The sequence below is a fragment of the Chinchilla lanigera genome, unplaced genomic scaffold (assembly GCF_000276665.1).
Source record: "Chinchilla lanigera isolate Chin_1 unplaced genomic scaffold, ChiLan1.0 scaffold00140, whole genome shotgun sequence".
NCBI classification, from domain to species: Eukaryota; Metazoa; Chordata; class Mammalia; order Rodentia; family Chinchillidae; genus Chinchilla; species Chinchilla lanigera.
The window spans coordinates 2,864,568-2,881,262 of NW_004955541.1; the positions used below are offsets into that span (position 1 = coordinate 2,864,568).

The window sequence follows — 16,695 nt, forward strand, 5'->3', positions numbered from 1 at the left end:
GGTGCCGTGGGCCCTGGGCGCCTGGTGCTGTTTGTGCTGAAGAGGGGAAGCACCCATTAATTATCGGCGGGAGCTGGCCCAGGAGAGAATGGCTGTGAAATTGGTTCAGTTCCATTGTCATGTGCTGGAAACAGGAAGGGAGTGTGTGTGTGACTGGCTCTCCACTGGCCCTGGGTGCAGCCAGGCTTTGTCACAGGCCATTAGCAATACAGGCTGCATAATGAGAGCTGCAATCAGCTCGCAGCTGCTGCTCCTAGGGGAGCCTGCGAGTGAGTGGAAATCAGGGTAAATTAAACTTAACCCTCTCCCTGCCACGCAAGGTCTGCGGGAGTGGAGAGCCGAGATCCCAGGCACCTGAGTAGGGCTGGTTCCCTTCTCCTCCCTGCTGGCCTCTGGGGACAGGGAGTGTGGCCGCTGGTGTAGTCTGCTCATGCTGTCGCTGCTCCACCCAAGACCCTGGGGGCTCTGCCCAGGGAAGAGTCAGAGGTCTCCCTCTAGTCCGCCACCCAGGCGGGTGGGCAGCTGACCCTGGCACCCCAGGGTCAGGTGAATGGGTGACTCCAGGAGCCTTGGATCGGGTGGGCAGGTGACCAGAGGACAGAGGTGGCAATCTACAGCACACCTGTTATTGTGTTTTTCTTTTAAGACAAAAGATGTCAATGTAGAGTTGTTTTTTCTAACCCTCAGTATCCAGGTGTAGTCGCAGTGCTGGCGCTTTGCGATACGTTAGTGGGTTTGGGGTGGCAGTTTGGCACTTGGTCTCTAAAAGGTTTGCCATCGTTGCCTGGAGACCTCAGCCCCAGACTGGCAGCTGACCCTAGGAGCCAGGTCTTGGGGTCTTACTTGAGCCTCTCCCTGGCAGGTGCTGTGAGCACAGGGTGTCCACACAGCAGGGGGCTCAGGGACAGCCAGGGCTCAGGAGAGGGCCATTCATCAGTGTCCCTGGGGCAGGCCAGGTGGGGCCTTAGGAATTATGAACTCCCTTATTCTGTACAGCCAACATGTGCCAAAGCGAAGACACCAGCCTGGTGGGAAGACAGCCATGTGTGTCCTTAGAGAACCATCCCAGCCCAGGAGGATCACAGCTTGTGAGGAGCAGGGGTGCAGAGAGAGGGGCCTGGCTAGGGCCAGAGGACCAGGTCCTCCCAGGAGGGACTAGTGGGTCTTGCTTCACAAGAAGCTGGTGACCCCGTCACTGCACTGCCAAGGGACATGGTGTGTGTGCCCATGAGAGGGGACCCCACTCTGTTTGGTGCCTGCTGCCATGTGCCAGCCTTTCCCAGGTGGCGCCTATTGGGCCTGGTGCTCCCTGCTCCCAGCTGTCTCGGGCTGTCACATGAAGCATCTTTACCATGTGGCATGGCGGTTGTCAGAGGACATGGCCTGCACCTCCGCCCACACTGCTCGCCACAAGCCAGGGGAGCACTCTGGGTCTGTGGAGCTCAGGACGGGGTCACTGCCAGCTTCACCCGCAGGTCTGGACCTGGGAAGCGTGGGCTGGGCAGTGGACCACACCTCCACTCCTGCCCCAAAAGCGCGGAGTGCTTGGCCACGCTGCACAGTCCTCCACAGGGGGCTCTGCCCACCCACCTGGGTCTCTGTGGGGAGCCAGGTGCACCCCACGTGGGCTCGCACAGTGGGGTGGGGGCATCCTGCTGGGCACCAGCCCCAATCTCCTGCATCTGTGGCGGCATGTTCTCTGCCACGTCTTCACACGAGCGTGGTAGGGTTGGTGCCAAGCTGTGCGGCCTCTTGGCTCCTCTGGACAAGCGTTTACACTGTGTTCTCTCAGCAGCCATCCTGGTGCACTGGAGCTACTGATCTGGGGATCAAATTGCACCCTAAATCTTGAGGTGTCTTTTATGCTCCAATGGCCTTCTCTCGGTTTTCCAGAGCACATACATGAAAGCCAGCGTGGGCTTGGCCTCCTGCACACACCTCACTGAGGGGCACTGCCCAATGCAGAACCAGACACTGGTGCCCGAGCAGTGTGTGACCTGTCTCCGGCTTACTGGGTGGCCCTAAAGCCACAGGGCTCAGCCAGAGGGCTTGGGTTTTCAAGTTCGTTTTGCCAGGGCCCCACGTCTTTGTGGCATCCAGTAGCCCAGCAGGTGCCACTCCAGCAGGAGCCTGGAAAGTTCAGGGTGTCCACCAGCCAGGCGCCCAAGCCTGCCGCCCCACCCTGGCCCCAGGCGGTTCACGGTTTGTTCGTCCCAGCCTCTGCCGTGGCTCTGCCATGGGGACGGCCTGCTGCCCTTGACGGGCCCTGTCCCTGCGTAGCCCAGCAGCATCTGCCCTGCTCTTCTTGTCCCCCCACATGCAGGTGGTCACGCTGCCTGGCTGCCGGGGACCTCGGCTTCACAAGCCCTGGAAGCCTCATTCCCGCCTCCCTGAGACCCCTCCACTGCCCATGCGTCTGGGGCCTTTGGTGTAAAAACTGCATGTGACTGCACCCCTGGCCTGGGCAGGGACACCCTGGCCTCTGTGGCTCTCGCGCTTCTGTCCACGTGCCTTGCAGCTTTCCACCACTGCCCCGGTCTCCCTGTGATGCCGCTGATTTTGTCTCTGGGAGAGCCGGATTGTGTGTGGCCAGCTGTGGGCCTGGCAGGCTTCTGGTGAGGTTTATGTTTCCACAGCCTGTACCGCTACCCTTCTGCTCTGTCCAGTGTCCTCCTGGGCTGCAGCCCCTACCTGGGTCCCCGAGCCTCCCTGCTGGCACATGGCGCCAGCCGGCTTCTCCACACAGGCACCACGGTTCCCAGAGCCTGTAGGTGGTGGCCCTGGCCAAGCCCTGTGGAACGGCCTAGGATCCCTGCTCCCCACCCGACTTGAGCCCCTCCCTGGAAGCCAAGGGCCGGGAGGACGGGAGGACAGGAGGGCCAGGCAGCCCTCAGAGCGGGTGGTGCAGGGTCCCTGTGCCTCCCGGGCCAGAGCCCACATGGAGAGGCATTTAGCCCATGGCCCAGGTTCCCTGACAGGAGCTGTTCCCGGCCCCACTGGGCAGCACATGGCGTCCCTGGGAGGCTCTTGGAAGAGGCCCCGGGGAACCAGAGGCTAGAATCTGAGGAACAGATTTGTTTGCAGTCACAGTTTAGGGCAGAGACGTGAAGCAGCCCTGCCTCTGAAAGCCAGGCATAAACCATGGAATGAGATTCCATCTGCCGCTCCGTGGTCCCAGAACAGAACTCCTTAACATATGCCACGGGCTGGTCAGGCCGGGTGTGCGGCAGAGGCCCCATGTCCGGAGTTTGTGCAGCTTGGTGGCGAGGTTGCCATAAAAAGCAAGTTGTTTAGTTTGTTGGGCGTGCGCCTCGAGGCGGTGACTGCCTCCGGGCCCATGCTGGGCAGCTGTGCACCCTGCCACGTGGGGATGGTGTCCTGGCACACGTGTGCACTGGTTCCTCCCTGCTCGGTGCTGACCTCTGTTGAGGCCTCACTAAACTCGGCTCAGTGTCCCTGGCCCTTGGTGCTGGGCTGGGTCCCAGGAGGATGACCATCCCCTCTGGCCAGTGGGATCCCCGTGTCCTCTGCACCTGAGCCCACGGGAGGGAATGAGCAGGAAGCTGCTGGTCCTTGAGGGGCCGAGGTGGCGCCATCCTGAGGTCACAAAGGACACACAGGGCTCCAGAGGAGGCGCTGAGAGAGTTTCCTGAGAGACCTCACTGTGTCTCCACGCACACCCCCTCAGCCGTGGCTCAGTGCTGTCTGTCCTGGGTCCTTGAGCACTTTGGGGCTTGGGATTTAAGGGGCTGGTATTTGTTTATTTGTTTTCCAGTACTAGAGGTTGAACCCATAGCCTTCACACTGAACTATGTCCCCAGCCCCGCTTTTTCTTTTTCTCAATTTTGAGACTGTTCTCCAAAGTCACAAAGTTGCTCAGGCTGGGCTCAAACTTGAGACCCTCCTGCCTCAGCCTCCCAGAGTGCTAAGACAATAGGCATGCATCTCCATACTGGGCTTTGAACCTGATCCTTAACTCGTTCTGCCCAGGGGTGCTGCCAGGGCGGGCGCCCTCTGACCACAGGGATGTTAAGCAGGTAGACACTGGGGCCCTGTCACCCTGCATATATCTGAGTCCCTGCTGCTCACAGAGCTCCTCACCTTCGGTAGGACGTGGCCTCATGGGCTCCCGGCCCCAGTGGGCCTCCAGTGTGGCTTTGTAAATGGTGCTGCATGGCTGCCTCTGTCGTGGGTGCCCAGGGTTGGCATACTCTGCTCCCAGGCTCCTCTCCGCTCTTCCCTTGACCCGGATTCTCTGGCAGCAGCAGCTCCAGGTGCATCTGACCCGAGGTCCCTGAACTCCGAGGTCCTGGTGCTTGGAAGCGAGGGCCTGGTGGTGTGGGGAGAATTCCCCTAAGAGTGGGCAAGTCCATAGTGTCCGCAGCCAGCACTGCCCAAGCGCTGTGCTCCTGGCCCACAGGGCGCACCTGGGGTGACTCCTGACCAGGCTCCGACTGGGCGGGACTTCTGTGTATCCAGAAGGCTGCAACTCTCCAGGGCTCACACTGAGGACCAGGAAGGCGGTGGGGTCCTCAGAGAGGGGTCCTGCAGGACTTAGCCAGGGAGCCCAAGTCCAGGGCAGGACAGTGGTCCCATGGGTGGACCCCAACACTGGGCCCCTGGCTGGGTGCAAGCACTGTCTCCCTCTGGGCAGGGGCAGGAGAGGCTGGGGGTGGCCTGGTGCCTGTGAGAGGCCCCGGGGATGGGCTGCTGCCCGGCCATACCACAGTTCCTGGGAACACGGGGCAGGCCATGTCCAGCCATTGGCTGGCTCTTGTCCGACGGCGCCCATCCAGGCCCCACTGTGGTTAACGGACTGGCCTGTGCCCTGGCCCAGGTCTCTAGGAGCAGGGGTGATGGATGGTGCCGTCCACGTTGGCTGTGTGTGGAACAGTAGAATGTTTGTGATTTGTGCCAGGAGTGGCCCCGAGGAGCAGGAGCATGTGACAGACACAGAGGCCTCAGCGCTGCCGTCGAGGCCGGCTGGGGGTGTCCCCGCTCCTGCATGTGGTTGTGATCATGGGGGAGCCCTGGCTGGGGTGCCGCCGTGCCTGGATCCCACCAGGCAGAGATGGGCGGGTGTGTCGCCTCACTCAGGGAAGAGTCAGGTGGCTGTGGGGATGGTGAGGTCGGGTGCCGAGGACAGTGGACCCCCCAGAAACCAGAAAGGGGCCGGCAGTGACCACCCAGCCCCCGCCACGGTGGGAGTCGGAAGGCACACGACCCACTTGCACTTCGCTAGGACAAGGCTGGGAATCCTTGGTGGCTCTGAGATGCGGCTGGACTCTTCCTGGCACAGCCCCGCCCAGGGCAGAGGCAGAGCCGCGAGACTTGGTGCTGGGCACTGTGTTTTAAAAATGCCACACAGCCCACTGATAACTGGTGATTCCTGGTTGCTCTGAAGCAAACAGGGCCTCCGCGTATGGGTGCAGGGACTCTTGCTGCGACGCCAGGGCAGGACTATGCCAGCCCCCTCCACGGCAAAGGCAGAGTGGAAAGACAGGGATCCAGTGCAGGGGTGACGTGTGCCCCACTCGGGCACAGGGACCCGGGACCCTCCTGATGCCCCAAGCCCCGCGGAGGCTCTTCTGCTGACCAGGCACATCCAGGCGGCCCAGGCTGCTGCCAAGCTCGCTTTTCCAGGGGACACCGCTGTGTTCAAGGACAGCAGTTACTGGATCCGCGGCCGGACGTCTGTAGACATCATCAAGACTGGAGGGTACAAGGTCAGCGCACTGGAGATCGAGCGGCACCTGCTGGCCCACCCCAGCATCGCAGGTGAGAGCCCGGGACCTGCTCGTATGGGGCTGACCGTTCTGGGGACCCTCTGGACCCAGCGGCCCCTCCCACCCACCAGCAGGGCTCCCATGTGGCCTGCAGGTCTCAGGGGCATGGGCACCTGCGTGTGCGTGTGTGGGGCCTGCAGAGGGCACCAGGCACCTCCAAGCACCCCAGCCTGTTTTTTATTTTTTATATTTTTGGTTTTTTTCTGGTACTGGAAATCGAACTTACGACCTCTCGCTTGCCAGGCAGGCGCTGTGCCGCTGAGCTAAATCCCCAGCCCTCCCATCCTGTTCTTCTGTCCTCAGATGTGGCTGTGATTGGCATTCCGGACGTGACATGGGGCCAGCGGGTCACAGCAGTGGTGGCCCTGGAAGCAGGACACTCACTGTCCCACAGTGATCTCAAGGAGTGGGCCAGGTATGCTGGGGTTACACGCCCCTCCTGAGGGGCACAGGAGCCTGGAAAGGCCCCTGGAGCCAGCCTCAAGCAGGCACTTGGGAGGCAGCTACTGAGAAGGCAGACACATGTGTCCCTGAGACATGAGCAAGAAAATCCGTCTCAGTTTTGGAATAAGACCCAAAACAGTGCTAGGCCTCACCCCTGGAAACAAGCTCCCCTGATCCTGAGCAGGCCAGGACAGGGACTCTGCCCCTTCCCTCCTGTAGGATCCCAAGGCCCCTGCACCCCCTGGAGACTCTGCCCTCTCCTTGGCCTTGTCCCTGTCCTTGCTGGCCTGAGCACTGCCCCCTCAGAGTCCCAGGGCCCCAGAGCCTGTCCTGCCCACATGCTCCCCCAAGCCACACCACATCCTAAGCAGGCACACCAGGCCAGCAGGGCCCTTGACCCTCTGCAGCAGACCTCAGGAGCCCAGGAAGCTTTGGCCCCATCTGCAGCTATGGCCCTTACCCCATGCTCTCCTTAAACCTGTGGCACCCCAGCTCCCCTACCTCCTCCTCCCCCTACTCCTTTTCCCCCTCCCCCTTCTCCCCTCCTCCATCTCCTCCTCCTCTTCTGCCTACTTCCCCTCCTCCTCCATCTCCTCTTCCTCCACCTCCTCTATCTCTTCCACCTCCATCTTCTTCTCAGCCTCCTCCTTCTCCTCCACCTCCTCCTCTGTCTCCTCCTCCTCCTCCTCCTCAGAGAGATATTTTCAGTCCTGGTCCCGTGGATCCACACAGCAGGAGTCCCTGGCTCATCAGGGCAGCACAGCTGGGCAATTACAGATTCCCTGGATCTGCAGAATCCCAGTTGGAACACAGTAGTCACAAAGGCAGGAGTCGGTGGGTGGCTGCTGCTTTGATTAAACAATTACTTTGTTAAAAAGAAAGAAGAAAACGAGCAGGTGCGTGTGTGACGGCTGCCCTGGTGTCTCGGGACGGAGATGGCTGTGAGCCTCTTCTCCTCAGGCCGCGGGCACCAGGCCATGCCCCTGCAGGCTGCAGCAACCCTGCACATCTCAGGCCCGGGTCAAGCTCCCCCTGGCACCTGCAGGGCCTGTGCTGGTTGTCACAGCTCATGGTGTGGCTTTGGAGACCTCAAGGCCAGAGTTGTTCGGACACTGGACACACACAGGGAGCTCCAGCTTGCACCCTCACACTGGGCGGCCATCCCACAGGCCATGCCTGGTCAGGCCTCCAGTCCCCAGGCGGAGCACGCAGTGACTGAGACAGTGCTGTCTCCGCAGGCGCTTCCTGGCCCCCTATGCTGTGCCCTCAGACCTCCTGCTGGTGGAGGAGATCCCGCGGAACCAGATGGGCAAGATCAACAAGAAGGACCTGGCCAGGCAGTTCTACCCTGAGTGATCTGTCCGGGGCCAGCGCTTACTGTGGTCCTTGGCCCAGCACCCTCCATATAGCACCCGGATCAGGCTGAACAGAATCAAGACGCTATGGGATGAAATCACTGCGTGAGGCCTCCCCAGGCACAGGCTCCTGCCGCAGTTCACAGTGGCCCCAGTTGCTGCCATGTCCACCATGGCCGGACACCTCCAGTGGCCAAGGCTGCTGGGCTTTCTCCAGGGCAGGTCTTGAGGGACCTCCGGTGTTCCCAGAGAAGGGGAATGAAATCGAGGTGGGCCTGCACGTCTGGCCTTGCTGTCCACTCGCCGTGCACCTCCGAGCTGCGTGGCTGGGCCGTGTGGTCGCCGTGTGCTGGGTGCCCTGCAGGACCAGCCCACACCAGCCCTGCCCCTGTGCCCCGAAGGCTCCCACCCCAGGCACAGCCATCGCCCTTCTCGTGACTGTGTCTGCCACGTGCGCTGCAGGGAGCTCAGTGTCCTCTGGGCTGTCCCCAGACAGCCCTGCGGCTGCTCTTCAGGGACCCTCGGCCCCACCGCCCGCAGCGCAGGACCTGCTGGGCCTCCGGTCTCTCCCCGCACCACTCGCTCCAGCTGCTGTCTGTGTCGTCTCCTGGCTCCCCGCTCTGCCCTCCGCAGCCCTCACAAGGCCCGTGCAGAGCCGCAGCCGCCACCTCTGCACCCCGGGTCACACCCGCTCAGGTGCGGTGTCGCCAGCCACAGCAGGTCACAGCCTCTCGGTGGTGGGTTGGTCCCCGCCCCGCCCAGCTCCCACAGGAGACTCGGACACAGGCAGTGGTCACTGGCCACCCGGCCTTGTGCTGTCCTCACAGCTGGCCTGGGGGTCCATTCTTCCCCCAGGAGCTCTCCGCCAGGAGGCACTCAGGTCAGCCTGGGTCTGAGGCAGCTGCGGAAGTCCCTTCTGCTGGGGAAACAACTGAACTCCACACTGCCGGATTAAGTGTGTAGATTTCACACTTTTTTTTTTTTTTGAGAGAGCATCTTGCTGTGTAGTTCAGACTGGCCTTGAACTCACTTTGCAATGCTCCTCCTGCCTCAGCCTCTTGAGTGCTGGGGTTACAGGTGTGTGCCATGCTGCCCGGCTGATTTCACACTCTTAACTTGTTTGATTCTGAAGTTTTGATTCCTAAGGTTTCCATAACCATCTGACTTATGTCCTAGTCTCTGTCAAACACCCTCTTAGTCATGACAGAATGCATGCCTTCACCCCCGCCATTCCCTGCGGACAGCGGTCAGGACCAGCGTCTGCGTCACCTGGACTCCTGCATCCGCCCTGGCTCTCCCCCGCGCCCAGAGGCCCTGTTGCGCAGCTTCCTGCTCGCTGAAGGCCGCTGCATCCTGGCTCAGCACCTGGTCTCTGTGGCTTCTGGGAGGGAAGCGACTCGGACCCCAGGCAAGGGCAGGGTGCTTGGGGAGCTGCAGGCCCCTGCTGGGGACTGTGGATGTCAGGGATGGCGGCCAGGCCCTCGGGCCCCTGTGCAACCCTGAGTTGTCCTGCTGCCCTCCCGGCCTGTGGAGCCACCCTTTAGGTGGGCATTGGGAACGTGTGAGGCAGGGCCGTCCCACGGAGCTGCAGGGACGCGTGGGTGCCGACGCCCAGCTCTTCCTCTCCCCGCCTCCTCCAGTCCACCTGAGCTTCCCCACACAGCGCTGAGGTCCCTGCAGTCAGAGTTGCACAGGCCACGGTGAGCTAGGGGTAGCTGGTGCTTGCTTCTGACCCTGCCAGGAGGAAAGGGGGCACACAGGCACATCCCACCCATGCCCATGGCCAGGAGGCCAGGGTGGCCCCTCTGAGGCCCCTCGCCGTCTGTCTTCTGGCACTGCTGGGAGTGCTGGGGATGGCTGGGATATGGCATTTCTAGCCCTCAGAGCTCGACCCAATGGGCACCCCGCCCTGCACCTGCTGGGGCTTCTTCCGCTCCCACAGCTCCCACAGCACAGTCTGCAGATGGAGCAGTGACTGGCGTCCTGCCATAGCCTGGGAGAGGACAGCGGCTGGGACCAGCACGGCCCCGGGCTTTCTAAACAGGGCCAGTCAAACGTCAGAGGAGAAACCAAGCCTGTGCAGCAGCCCCTCCCTTGGAGCGCTCGCTTCGGGCTGGGCCGGGAGCTGTAGAAGCCCCAGGTGGTGGACACTCCTTACAGTGGGACCCTGGTGCACCAGCCACGTCCTGTGAGGCGGCCCCATCGGGGTCAGCAGGGCTGAGGCCTCAGACGCCCGTCCTCACCCTGGGACCTGTGGCTGGTGTAGAGGAAGAGCAGCAGCTCACTTAGGACAGGGCAGTCCTGTGACCCCGGCCCAGGGTCACCGCAGGGTTGGGGGTGGGTGAGGCAGGATTCAGGTGGTGGGAGGCTGGCTGGCCCCGTGGAGGACAGCTCTGGGAGGAGCACAGCAGGTGGGGCTCAGGACGGCAGCGGCCCCGACACCGGATGTGGCAAACCCTCGAGGCCACCTTGGTAGCCCTAACCCACACGGCGGCTGCTGACTTGAGAGGTCTGGGGGCTCGTGCAGGGCCACCCTGGTCTTGTCGGGGCCTGGCTTGTCCTATCCCCACTATGGCTTCCTCCATGACACCTCTGCCTATGGCCAAGCGGACTTCCTGTGCCTCTCAAGGGAGAGCGGATGGCAGGGCCAGGCCCACTTGGGCCACAGCAGCAGGAAGGGCAGGCCGGGCACAGCTGTGCCCTCTGCCCAGCCTAGCCAGCCTAGCCTGCGTGTGGGTCCCCAAGTTGACATTTTCTCACAGCAGACGCACCTCCCGCTAAGCACATGGCCCCTCATCTGTGGAGAGGGCCAGCTGCTGCAGTTGAGGGCCTGAGGAGGAGCAGTTTGGAAAACACCTTCCAGAACATTCTGTGCCAGCTCCCAGCGACTGCAGGCTGGGCGGCAGGTTTCTTCTTGGTCCTCAGTCCCAAGGAGTCAGAGCAAAAGATGGCACAGGTGCCCCGGCCAAGCTGCCCTCCTTGCACAGGTGGTGGCTTAGGGTCACATCCAGGCAGGGGCATGGCTGCTCATCTGGCTTCCCTGCGTCTGACGCCGCCCCTCCTGAGCCCATCTGGTTCCTGTGGGCCCTAGGCTGTGACCTCTGACCCTGACTCGGGCCCAGGCCACGCGCACCTGGGCGCCCGCCTGTCTCCTTCCTGCGGCCCCTCCCACCGTCCCTGGGGTCCGCGCAGGGCCCTGAGTGTGAGCATGTCAGCTGTGTGCACAGACACCTGCGTGTGCAGCAGAAGTGAGCACCCACAGGCTGCGTGTCCCTCTGCAAAAGCAGCCACTGGCAGCCAGGAGTCCCTCAGGGGGGCGTCTGCTTGGGTTGGTGAGCGGGAGAGACAGGCACGAGTGTGCGTGTGCACATGTACATTACACAAGTCACCCGCAGGTGTGCACAGATGTGTGTGTCAAGCCACAGGGTGGTATTCAGATACTTTTTTTTTTTGGTACCAGGAATTGAACTCACAACCTTGTGCTTGCTAGGCAGGCATTGTGCCATTGAGCTACATCCCCGGCCCCAACAGGCTGGTATTTAAATGCCCCTCTTGGTGCCCTTTCACCCTCTGCCTCCCGTGACTTCACGTCGTGAGCACTGAGCCCAACCCGAGGAGCGGCCACAGTGGCCCCACGGGGACCGTGGGGTTGCTGACATAGTGACCCCCATTTCTCAATCCTGCCCGACTCCCTGCAGGGTTTTCTTGTCGCCGTTCTCTTGTGTTGGATCAATAACATTCTCTACATGTTTCTTGGCGTGTTTGAATATTATAAGCTAAATTTCTGTTCTTTGGTGAGTATCCCTAACATTTCTAGACAGAGAAGCCAGAGCCCAGCTGATGCAGCACTCACCTTGCACGCGCAAGGTCCTGCTTTGACCCGCAGCCCTGGAAGGAGGAAGCAACCACACCCGAGGTGAGGAGCTGGCGCAGCTGGGTCTCTCGTGCCATTCTAGTCAGTCCTCGCATGGCCCCGCGGGCCGCTGACCGTCACTGTCCCTGCTGCCGCCCTGTTTTCCTACAGTCACCTTGTTTTGTCTGACATAAAGTTGACGTGCTTTGTTTTCACGTCCGCAGTTACATTCGACATCCTGTCATCCTGTGGGCTTGGCTCGATTTTGCACATGGTGCCAGCTCTTCTCCCTTGGGGGGGTACACCCTGGGTCCCATCCCCACCGTGCCCCTCCTGGAACCACCCTCCACCGCGTGTGGAGTGCAAGCCTTGCATCCTGGCCTCTGGTTGTCAGCAAGCAGCCTTCGGCCTTCATGGCTTCGAAGCTAGCTGGTCTTTTTTTCTGGTGCTTCTAAGAGTGGCTTTGTGCTGGGCACCACTGTCACTGGGACACGGCAGCGAGGATCCTTTCTGCTGTCACTGTCCCCTCCCCCTCTTTTTCTTTCAGTACTGAGGATAGAACTCGGAGTCTTCACACTGAGATACACCCCCAGCCCTTTATTTATCTGGAGACAGGGTCTCACTAAGTTGTCCAGGCTGGACTTGAACTTGTGGTCCTTCCTGCCTCAGCCTTCCAGAGTGCTGGGATGACAGCCTGCACCCTTACGCCCAGCTCCCCGCTCTTCTGCCCATCAGGCAGACGCACTGTGTAGGCAGCGTGGGGCTTGCACCCCAGGACAGTGCCCACCCTCCTTGGGGTGGCCAGGCCAGAGCCCCCACTCTGACCTTCTGGCCTCAGCACAGGCCTCTGCTCTGCCTGTCCAGCTCCACCCTGTCCCATGGGGCTCTTCTGCCACCAGCCACAGAGCTCAGGCCCCTCCTGGACCTGACCTAGGCAGCCCAGGCTCACCTGGGGCCCAGCAGTCCTTCTGCCACAGCCACTGCATTTCCCCCAGGAGCACCCATCCTGGGACTGGCAGGGGCTTCTCTGAGGCCCTGACTCGGGGTCCCTGGGACCTCTGTGCCCGCCCAGACATAGATGCACTCAGACACGGGGCTGCTGCATGCGGCTCTGCCTGTGTGACTTCAGCCCGGAAGATGCAGGCAGGTCAGGGAGGCAGCAGGGCCACTGTGAGAGCACTTGGGAGAGGAGTGGCCACAGAGGGCCCATGCAGGGGCAGTTCTGGGGAGGGCAGCCACCCATGGGAGGCCAGCAGCAAGTGGCAACCAAGGCCCATGACCTGGAGGCAATCAGTGTGGCCGTAGGAGGGGTGCAGAGTGCAGAGGCCGGGGAGGGTCCACAACACGCCAGTGTCCAGTGTGGCCTCTTGGACAGATGTGGGGAGGAGTGGCAGAAGGCCAGGAGCCAGGGTATGGGTCACGTATGCACTCAGTACCTCGAATGGCACCCGCTGGGAGGGCACGAGACGTGTGGCAAGGGCTGGGCCTGACCTGTGAGGGTGGTGAGAGCAGGCAGGGCACTGTCATATCCTGGGAGCTGGGCTCTACCTCTCAGCCAGGAACAACAGCAGAGGTCAGGAGCCCCCCAGCAGTGCCAGCTCCCGGGCCAAAGGTCCTGCTCTCTGCACACCTGTGGCCTTGCCTGGTGGTTGACGGCCATGCTGTCTGCCAACTCCTGTGTCCCGGGGCGTGGTACCCTCCTGGGCCTCTGCTGGCCCAAGCGTACTCTGTCTGGAGGAGAATGAGGGCAGCAGAAGAAGCTGTGGGCTCCGAGCCCGACATCCCCCAGCCTCTCGCCCTGCCCTGCAACTGCAGAGGGACACGTCCTGTCTTCCTGTGTGGCCTCCGCTACCTAGACCGCAGCCTGGAGGAGCAGAGGAGCAGCAGCCATGCACTGGCAGGGTTGACTACCCTGCAGCACTGACCTAATCTGAATGGCTGTTATGTGATCTACGGGGCTGCGGGAGCCGCCTTCCACCCGATGTTGACTGAAGGACAGTGGTGCAGCCTGGGAGGCTGTGGGGGCTGAGTGTGCACCTGGGACACCTTGCTCCCGCCCCACTCCCTCTCCCTGCAGAGGCGCCAGGCCAGGCAGGAAAAACAGAGGGCAGATGAGGAACAGAGCCCATCCTGATCTCCATGTGCCAGGGGCTCAGAACCAGGACTCCTGGTCTCTGTGGCAGCTTGGCTGGAGCTCCAGGAAGCCCCAGCACCACGCAGCTCTGACACAGGTGCCCCTGGGGTCCAGCTGCCTGGGGCCTGGGGAGGTGGGTGGCCCTGGGCAGAGCTGAAGAGCATGTGGGTGACCCCTCTTCCCTGACCCGCCCTGCCACCAGCCCTCACACTGTGGAGCAGTGCCAGGCTGGCCACGGGAAGCCTGGCCACCACAGCTGCGGGGCCAGGGCTGGGATGAGACCTGCCACCTGCCACACCTGTGGGGACCCCTGCTGAAGGGAGTGGAGGGCAGGGAGAGTCCAGGTTCTGGGCCTCCCTGTCAGGAGCAGCATGTTCATGCAGCTGACCGGTCCAGGCCAGGGGTGGCTGCAAGAAAGCGCCTGAGCCCCTGAGGGCCGGGCTGGCCACCTACCCCCATGCCTACACTGGCATCCCTGGAGCCATACTGCCCCCTACTGCTGCCAATGGGGGTGGCAGAAGCTGTTAGCCAGGCACCTCAGGCGCTGTAGAGAGCCTGGCGGGGCCAGTTCTCATTGGGGTCCTTGCTCTGCTGTGCCCAGTTAGGGCACACATGAAACCAGGTGGGCTGAGGCGGAAGCTGGGCCACTGCCAACCAGGTCTTCTGACCCCAAGGGGAGGGTAAGAAAGGTCAGGGTCAGGGCTTCCGGTAGGAGGACCCCGTCCCAGCAATCAGAGGCTTGAGGTTCAGCAGGAGCCCTGGAAAGTGGCTGCACCCCCAGACCCCCTCTGCCCACTGCCTGTAGTACCAGGGTTGACTGCTGGCTCTGGTCCTGGTCCTCATGACTGCAGAGGCCTTGGGGCAGCCGGCACACCCCCAACAAGCAGCCTCTCTGATCTGCTGTTTTTGTCCATTTGTCTGTCTGTCTGTCTGTAATTTTGAATGCCCAAGACTTTTAAAAGAGACCTGGCAGGTGATGATTCTTCTGTGCCTGTAGGGGGCGTCCCAGACTCTGAACAAAGACAGTGTCCCTCACCCCATAGACGCCACTCTGCAGTCTCCTGCACTGTGCCCCTTGGCCACTAGAGGGCGCGCAGTGATCTGGACACCAGGGCCAGGTGTCCAGAGCAGAGATGTGGCCACCAGCCCCAGGTCCAGCCCCAACCTGCCTCTGCCGCGGAGCGGGTGTTTAGCGCATGGGAAGCCCCTCTGCAGGATCTTACGGTCTCTGCAGTCCACAATGGCCAGGCCCAGGGATTGAGGGCACTCAGCTGTCCTGGTTGACCTCCAGCCCAGGTCTAGGCCCCTCGAACCCTCCTTCACCTGCACCTGAGCCGGAGGAGCTGGCTCCCCCAGCCTGGGCCCGTCCCAAGTGCCCAGCTTCACACTTGCATCTCTGCACAGAAGAGTCTGGACCTGTCAGGGCCGTGCTGTCCCAAAGTCTGTCAACGGAGCCTCATGAGGACAGAACTCCCGGCCCGTGGCCCTGTGTGCACGCCATTCACCTCGACTGTAAATGCACTGTGACCTCAGATCCTCGCTGCGCCATTCGCAGCAGGGCAGCCTCGGCCCCACAGCTCTCCTGAGAGCTGGAACTCCTCTAGCACCAAGTGTGGTGCTGGGGGGCCCTCACGTGGACCCCTTACACGAGCCAGCAGCACCCCAGTCTCCTCCCGAGCCTCAGAAGCAGTGGGCCCCTCCTCTGTGTGGGTGACCGGGTGCCAGGGCAGGGCCGCCCAAAGCAGCCGGCCACCCTCAGAGCAGACCAGGGCACAGCAAGCTGACCACAGCAGCAATGCCACGGCTCCTAGGACGGAGGAGGGCGTCCTGGCAGGGCCAGCAGCCCCGACCCCGAGTCCGCTGCTTGAGAAAGCTAGTCACAGCGCTTGCAGCGGGGCCTTCCAGGCCCAGGCTTAGGGACCCCCAGCTCCCCATCCAGAGGGTGGCAGGTATGATCTGGAATCAAACGACTGCCATGTCCCACAGGAGGCAGAGGGAAGGAGGTTTTGGGAGGAGCCCGGGAGCGGGGTGTGGAGGGGTGAGGCGAAGTAGAGGGAGGCACTGCAGGCAGTGGGCCTGGAGGAGGGGGCAGGGGCAGAAGCCTGCTGGGGCCGAGCTGTGAGGGCTGCACTGGCAGGAGGCGGTGGGGCTGGGCTGCCCAGGAGCCGGGTGAGCAGGTGGACAGAGTCCACCCAGGCTGTGGTGCACACCGAGGCCGCAGGCCTGGTGGGGTCTTCCAGGGGAGGGAAGCAGGGAGAAGCCCCCCCAGGACCCCAGGTGCCGCACAGGGTCTCCTGGGTACCGACCTTGGCCTCGCTGGCCTCGTCCCTCTGCCCACAGGTCGCGGGTATCCAGGTCTGAGGGTCTCCACTGCGCTGGAGTCGGCCTGTCCCCTGGGACGACATGGAAGGGGCACCAGCACCCCACTGTCAGGGCATCATTTCTCCCGCATCGTGGGTACAGGACACCTTCCTCCACCAGCAGTTCTGGGCTCCTGCTGCTGGTGCCCTCTGGGCCACACACTGCAGGGGGCACAGGGGACCCCATGGGCCATGGGGTCCAAAGCAAGGAGGGGCCACCGGGGCCAGCGAGGACAGCACCTGAGTCTTGTGACCGCCGCAAGGGAGGATGGGCTGCGGGGTGCCGGCCCCGCGGGAGCCAGGCAGGAGGGCTGGGCAGGGCCAGGGAGGCGAACCAGCCCAAGCCCAGGTGAAGCGCGTCCAACACCCAGGGGGAGACCCCACACCCGCCCTCCCCCGGAGCCATTCCTGAGGCTGGGCCTCGGCCCCGAGGGAGTGCCCAAGTCAGCGGGCTCCCACTGCTGTTCCCGAGTCTACTCAGGGTCGCCTCTAACCCTAACCCCAACCACACCCCGAGGGCACCGCCCTCCCGGCGTGGGACCAGCCGCGCAAGGCCGCGCGGAGCGGCCCGGCGACTGCTGGGAGTCCAGTCCGCGCTGACCCGGCCCTCCCCTTCCCCTCCTTTCCCACGGGCTTCCCGCCCCTCTCCCTCCAACCGGCCTGCGGACAGGCCCGCTGACGGCGCTGAACTTGGGACCCGCTCCGCGCTCGGCTCCGCCCCGCCCCGCCCCCACGTGCTGTCACTCCGCCGGGCGGCTCCGCC

The 16,695-nt window shown here is 62.7% G+C and overlaps 1 protein-coding gene across 3 annotated transcripts in view; it reads left to right on the forward strand.

Annotated features, from left to right (window-relative positions):
- Positions 1-11,653, forward strand: part of Acsf3 (acyl-CoA synthetase family member 3) — a 38,734-nt gene extending 27,081 nt beyond the window's left edge. For all 3 annotated transcript variants that reach the window (XM_005411031.2, XM_013507986.1, XM_013507984.1), the window contains 3 exons: positions 5,644-5,778; positions 6,090-6,201; positions 7,469-11,653. In XM_005411031.2, the coding sequence (XP_005411088.1) occupies positions 5,644-5,778; positions 6,090-6,201; positions 7,469-7,586 (365 nt within the window). In that variant the 3' untranslated portion in view covers positions 7,587-11,653. The remainder of the gene's footprint in view (positions 1-5,643; positions 5,779-6,089; positions 6,202-7,468) is intronic.
- The last annotated feature ends 5,042 nt before the right edge of the window (positions 11,654-16,695 follow it).